The sequence below is a fragment of the Triticum aestivum genome, chromosome 2D, assembly GCF_018294505.1.
Source record: "Triticum aestivum cultivar Chinese Spring chromosome 2D, IWGSC CS RefSeq v2.1, whole genome shotgun sequence".
Lineage (NCBI taxonomy): Eukaryota > Viridiplantae > Streptophyta > Magnoliopsida > Poales > Poaceae > Triticum > Triticum aestivum.
In genome coordinates this window covers 541,375,668-541,382,493 of record NC_057799.1, presented here as the reverse complement: position 1 = coordinate 541,382,493, position 6,826 = coordinate 541,375,668, and the positions used below count along the sequence as shown (strand labels likewise).

Sequence of the window (6,826 nt, the reverse complement as noted above, 5' to 3'; positions counted from 1 at the left end):
ACTTCAGGGACCTGTTACTCTATGTACACTAGCAAACACATTAGTCCCTTACTGCTTATGTCAACAGTCTTCAAAACATAAGGAGGCAAATCATTGCACCCAACAGTTGGCATTTTTGGGCTCGTGTATTTGAGAGCATCAATGCTCGGGACACTCGGTGGCTTTTGGAGATGAAGAAAGCATGTGGGTTTCCAGGTATGTTTGGCTCAACTGATTGCATGCATTGAAAGCAGAAGAACTACTTGCGGCATGACATAGGTCGTGAAAGCCATGTGAAGAATGCCACTATCATTCTTGAAGTCGTGGCCGATCAGGAGACATGGTTTTAGCATGCCTCGATCTTACAATGACAATGTGCTTCACCGATCACCATTCTTTGCACGGTTAACCAATGAGGAAGCACCACTAGTGGAATTCCAAGCAAACAGTCGCACATACAACATGGGCTACTACCTAGCGGATGGAATTTATCCAAAGTGGGCAACATTTGTGAGCCAATTTCAAGCCCTCGAGGTAAGAAAGAACTTCACTTTCATAATGCTCAAGCGGCTGCTATAAAGGATGTGGAGAGGGCATTCAGGATTTTGCAAGCCCAATTTGCTATTGTGTGAGGACCGGCTAGGTATTGGGATTAACAATTTTTTGGTACATAACGACTGTTATCGTGATCTTGCACAACATGATAATTGTGGATGAGCATTGTCAAGATTTGGATTACTCCTTGTATGAATTCATAGGAAAGCAGGTAAGAAAGAACTTCACTTTCATGATATTAGAAGGGAAGGCCGCCGCTTTCTTCAAGTTCACCCTGAAATTCGACATGCGGATACTCACGCAGATCTTCAAAGAGATCTCATGGAGGAGTGGCGGACGAGGAATGGGCAACAAGACCACTAATTGTACCTCTATGTTTCACATCATTTATGATAAACTTTGTGTTATGTGTGATGAGTATGTGTGTTGAATTTGAGCTCGTGGATTCATGAACTATGTAATAATTTAGTACTATTTGTGCTTTATTTGCTTCCTATATATTGACTTGAGTTTTAATTATCATATCATATTTTGTTCAATATGTATGCAATTGTGGAATAAAGATGAGAAGGGGAAAATATTGGCGCCACTTTTACATCATCTGCTAGAGCAACATCAGTTGTGGTGTCCAAAAACCTTTTCTCTCCTACCCTAATTGGACATGCTCTTACGCCCACTAACCCAGACCATGAACAATTTAAGAGATGACTCACAACATTATTTCACCAAGTCTCCTAGCCATAGATTCCATTAAGAACAGATGAAATAGAGCTCATTGGCTTGATACTTCTTGTGGAGAACCCTAACTGTCTCTTGGAGCTCACTAGACCGTGACACATGTGTTATCCCCACCTTGGATGCCTTACAACCTCAGTTCATCCTAGAGCTTGTTGCGCACACCGGCTCCTACTTATTCGACCTCCACATCAAGGAGCCAAGAGCAATAATGCCACACCTAGGTAAATCTACGTAATAAACTTACGTAACCTTCCTACATCATCTCCACGCCCCCTGAATTCAACCCGGGGGGGAGGGGGCAGCTGCTAATCTTGGCCCAATTGATTCGGGCCACATCAGCACATAACAGTAATTACGTAGAAGGTGTACGTAAGTGTACCATTGCCCAGCCAAGAGACTAGGAGGGTCACTGTGTAGAATTTTTTGGGGGAGGTTTACATTCCCTGCCCTTAGTTAGCACCCACCCAATGGTTCTTTCCTTAGTTTTTGGATCTTGAAAAAAATCCTATAATGTTAGGTGTTTTCCTTAGTTTTCGGATCTTCTCAAATTTTTCCTACAATTTTAGGTGGTCATAAGGTTTTTCCCTTTCGTCCTTTTTTCAGTGAAGGTAGCACTTTCAACACTATTTTGCACTGTAGAACATCTTTTTACTTAGTAGCCGTGAAGTTCAAAAAAAAAAATTACTTAGGTTGCGGTGCATGACACTTGCACTACGTTCTAAGAAAACAAGGAAATAGGCTGCACACAGCCTTCTTTTTTAGACAATCTTTTTAAAGTAGTTCAAAGCGCAACCTTAACATGATTGGTCCATTACCAATTTACCATCACAATCAACCAAGTACACAAACGAGATGTTCCACAGATTGGCGGGGAACTTATGGCGGTGTAACATATGCACAGATGAATGACACACCCTGCACACACTAGCCACTACTCACTACTAGCCCCAAGCCTCAGACTCTCCACCGTCTTCCCATGCAATGTTCTAATCTCAAGCATGTTCACAGCTACTATAGGTACAAACAATAACAGCAACTACATAATTTCAATCTGGAGCAGCGAGAATCAGGTCACGACGCCACATCAGTCATGGATCGAGAAATTGAAATGATCGGAGAATGGGATCGATTCAGCAGCGGAAGCGGATGACAATGCAGGAGATGTCATCCTTGCTCTTCCTCGCGAGCGCCTCGGTCGTCAGCCGCTTTGCTGCTGCCTGGGGGTCCTTTGTCGACTTCACGAGGTCCACGGCTTCCTGGTTCTTCATCACCTGGATTAATTCAGGAAAGAGGTGCAGGTTTAGGAACTGGTTTGTGAACATAACAGAGCTGCTAAATACAGATGAATCACCCTGGAAGCAGATCATGCACTTATTATAAGATAGAAGATAAGCAAGAAACTAGAAGGTGTAGAACTCCAACCAAATGATGATTTTTCTTTTCAGAGCGCAGGGTGAAAAGAAAGAATACAATGACTGAAGAAGCAAAATGAAAAGAGGCGTAACAGTCATGATGTGGATGCCCAAATATCTTTCTCAATGATCATAGAAACTAACGATCCGAAGCATGAGAACGAATTAGATAATGCAAGAAAATGTAGATAAGCAGTTATAGTACAAACCTTCCATAATCCATCGCTGGCAAGTATGACGAACTCTATACTTGAGTTTATAGGTACATGCCTAATGTCAGGTTCTGAACTCAAGTGCGTCTTGAGGCTATGGTCACCGAACGCCCTTGCGACAGCGAGTTGGCCATTTACGCGAGGGACATCGCCTGTCAGCAAGTCAATACAATTATACCTTGTTTGACTAGGAACAATAATGAGACATAGAAAAGAAAAACAGAACAATGATGAGACAGTTACACAATAGAAATCATACCAGGAAATGTTGTGACAAAGCCGCCCTGCTGTTCAATCCTCTGCCTTTCATTAGATATATGGGGTTCATGGTCCACGGTGATCTGATTAGCAGCACCCCGTTCACATAAAACGGCCCTCGAGTCACCTACGTTTGCTATCCACATATCCTTGCCATCAACCACAATAGCAGTAACTGCTGTTGAGCCGCCTGGTCCAAGTTGCTTGGCATTTTCCAGAATATATTTGTTTGTAGAGCCATATGCATTTTTAATCGCTTCTTGAGGGTCGGTCCAGAAGAGAGGCTGCCCCAATACCGAAAGGGAAACCGTCAGCGGATTCATAATGCAAAATAAGAAGGATCAAATGTTGATATGAAATCAACACTTCTGATATTGCAGGAACTGAATAGAAAGCCAGAATTAAGAGCAAAATACCTCTTTGAGTATGTTGGAGAAAAGGTTAGCTCTCAAGTAACTGGGCACACGATCACCCAGATGGCCGTCGAATATGGCGAAGAGGCCAAGCTCATGATTCTTATCACACTTGTACTCTGCTACATGGTAGTCCTCCATGTCATGGCCAGATTTCCCTTCAACCAAGTGGAATCCATGCGTCACCTTGGTGCTTGATTGCTTACTCCGCCCCTTGCCAGTATCAGTAGATGATGAATTAAGACATGCTGCACTCTGTCACACAAAGATCAGAGAGAGCAAACGTAATGTCAGCAGTATATTAATATTCAGACTGTGAAAACAGGACCCAGGAAAGGAAAATGGTAATAACATAAAAGAGCATGCCGAAATAGCAGAAAGGCCATAAAAGAGTATATAATCTGCACCGGCAGCATATCAGGCCGAGACTCGACACCGTTTTCCGTTTCCAAAATAACGTCAAGAAACAATATGTTTCAGTGCAGGAACAGCAAGAAAAATGTCACAGATCCCAAACCTTGGAAGAAATGAGAACAGTCCCGCTCGCCCCTATCTGATTTTACTTTTTTCGAAATAGATTCACAAGCAACAGAGCTCCATGCTCATCAGCCAGGCTCCGTCCGATCCATATTACTTGTCGCTGAAATCTACATGTATTTCAGTGCTAGATAGATTCGTTTGAGCGACGAGTAATATGGATACAAAACTGACCCCCTTTTCTTTGCGAGAACAAGCTGACCATTTTAAGAGTTGAAAACTTACACCTTCCTCTGTCGATTTTTTTTTTTTTACAAATCGACACAATAAGCCAGCAATTTTGAAACAAACATAGAGCACGAGCCTTCATAGGTCCTAGTATTATATAACCAAATCGAAGGTGGCAGTGCGTGATTCCTTGCAGGTTTTGCTTAAGGCTAGTGGAGTAGTAGTGGCTAGACTAGACTAGACTGGGAGTAGACGCGGTGCAAGGAAAGGAAGGGTCCAAAAGGTGGACAGGTTGCTTACGGCTGGCATGACTTGCGTGCGTGCCGCACCCGCACCCGCACCAGGTCAAAAAGTGGGAGCGATGCTCCCAAAGTCCAACTTGGCTTGGAACTTGCCAACCCAACTAAGCCTTTCAAATTGTTTTTCTTTTCCTTTGTTCTTTTTGAGAAACCAAAGCTTTCAAATCCTGTGACTCCTCCATGCTTGCACCGGTTGCAACTCTATCTTGCCCCCCTTTTACCAAATTTAATTTAACCGCCGCCAACAAGTAGTAGTAAAAAAATAACCAAACAGAAAAGCAAATCATGTGGTTGTAAATCGCTCGAAATCTCCTCTGCGCCGATTGTACGTACGAGTAGTAGCTAACGGTTGATTTTCGGTAGCGAAATCGGAGGAATTTTTGTGAGTTCACGCGCAGATCAACGCAACCAACCCAACCAAACCTCTCCTCTGTATTCAATCAATCAAACACCCCCAAAACATCAAAACAGTAGCAGTATGTATATATAACTATGGGCGTTCAAGGAGAAACTTTTGCAGTAATCGCCGAGAGAAGAGGAAGCGATTAAGCCCCGGCAGGGCGGGGTTGGATGATTACCCGGATCATGTTGAGTATGTCGGGCCGCTTCCGTCCGCCGCAGGAGGAGGAGGATGAGGACGAGGCGCCGGAGGGGGAGCAGGACGCGGAGGACGTCGACACCGTCTGCCGCTCCATCCGGCCGACCATACGCCAAGCAGAACGAGCAACCGCCGCCTGCCCGCGCCCCGCAGGCCACAGCCACAACGCGGAGAGAAAGAGAGAGGAGAAAGGGAGAAACTTGGTCGAGAAGACGAGACGAGGGAGCGGCACACGGGTGGGGGTGGGAGTGGGAGAGAAGGATGGAGAGATCTTTTGGGTTTTATTGTGGACTCCGCTGGGCTGGTGGCGATGTGTGTGTGACGTCTCGCGGGACGATTCCGTGGCCGGACGACACTTGTGGTGGGAAGGCGAAGACCGGGAAAAGTTCTGCGGGAGCGGAGTCGTTGGTTGCTGCTCGGTTCGATGATTGTAGCATTTGTGGTGGGTGCCACTACAAGAGGATGAGGAGGAGGAGGAGGGCGGAAATCGGCGGATCGACCGGCAATGGCAATGCACGGCCGGCGAGGTATATATATAGGCACGCCATGTGGACTGGTTTTTCTTCCACGGCCGGTTTCTTGACATTCTTTGGTTCATTGCGCCCCGGACCGGCACCGGTTGCCTCTCCTGCGGTACATGGTCGAGGCGGACCTCATCTCCTTCCTACCATTTTCTTTCCTTCTTTGGGACGGGCGGCATACGGACGTCAAAGAGATGATTGCCGGAGGTGCCGAGCCGTGCGCCACCGATCACTCCCCCTCATAGGCACATATGTTCCCTTTGTTTTTTCAAAACCTTGAGGGACATGGTTGGATGGCCAGCTCATGTATCCGTGTCTGTGGACGTGTTGGTGGATGGATAGTGCGTCTGATTTGCTTTGCGCTGTTGGATATACCCTTAGGACGCATCTCCCACAACACGCTGACAACACATAGTAACAGTGTTGATAGGACCATGTTGGATATTTAGATGAAATCACAAGTGCAAGTATATGGTTGCAAGTTAAGACCTTAGCCCTGGCCTATTTTTCTATCATTGTTTTCTCTCGGAAAACTGTGCAACTTTGGTCCGGGAAAATGGAACTCTTTACGACGACAAAGGCTTGCAAGAATCACCTTTAAATTAGGATCCTTCCTGTGGGTTTGATACCCTTGGTCACCTATGGAGAAAAAGGCATGGACTATCTACATTCGAAACCGGATGAAAGGTAATCAAGTGCGACTGAGTGGAGTGTGCACTTCTACTTGGGTTGGATGGTGCAAATTAACCAACTAGACATACCAGAGGACGAGTCGGGCATGCGGTCGAATAGGTGGAGAAACGAGTGGTTGAAGAACACATAGTCGACATGGCACGCCACGTGTGCCTATAACATGCACATGGATAAAAAGGGTAAATATGATACAAAGTTTTATTAAAATTTAGTAAAATGGATTAAAACCCATTAAATCCATATAAAATGCTAAAAGATGGGTAAAATGGACTTAACACTTTTTTAAGAAATATTGGATATGGTGTACAACATGACATGTGTACACTTATATAGCTACGACTAGCATTTGGAGCCATCACTTAGTCTTTTATTGGCATAAGCGTCGTCTCCCACTTAAGAATCCACCTTGGTTAAATTGAAATACGCATGACGTCAAATTTAAT

The 6,826-nt window shown here is 44.9% G+C and overlaps 1 protein-coding gene across 1 annotated transcript; it reads right to left on the bottom strand.

Moving 5' to 3' along the window:
* Nucleotides 1–2,066: 2,066 nt before the first annotated feature.
* LOC123054354 (probable protein phosphatase 2C 44) lies at nucleotides 2,067–5,667 on the bottom strand. Its single transcript, XM_044478118.1, has 5 exons — nucleotides 5,150–5,667; nucleotides 3,571–3,822; nucleotides 3,156–3,438; nucleotides 2,894–3,048; nucleotides 2,067–2,543 (listed from the first exon to the last, which is right to left on the bottom strand). The coding sequence occupies exons 1-5, from the start codon at nucleotides 5,276–5,278 to the stop codon at nucleotides 2,403–2,405; spliced, it is 960 nt and encodes a 319-aa protein (XP_044334053.1). The 5' UTR covers nucleotides 5,279–5,667; the 3' UTR covers nucleotides 2,067–2,402.
* Between the last annotated feature and the right edge of the window lie 1,159 nt (nucleotides 5,668–6,826).

What these genes read in the sequence shown, in the direction of transcription:
- LOC123054354 (XM_044478118.1), bottom strand. Translation starts at nt 5,278, where the DNA reads ATGGTCGGCCGGATGGAGCGGCAGACGGTGTCGACGTCCTCCGCGTCC. An exon ending in ACATACTCAACATGATCCGG is followed by an intron (nt 3,823 to 5,149) that starts GTAATCATCCAA and finishes TTTGTGTGACAG; the next exon opens with AGTGCAGCATGTCTTAATTC. An exon ending in TCTCCAACATACTCAAAGAG is followed by an intron (nt 3,439 to 3,570) that starts GTATTTTGCTCT and finishes GTATTGGGGCAG; the next exon opens with CCTCTCTTCTGGACCGACCC.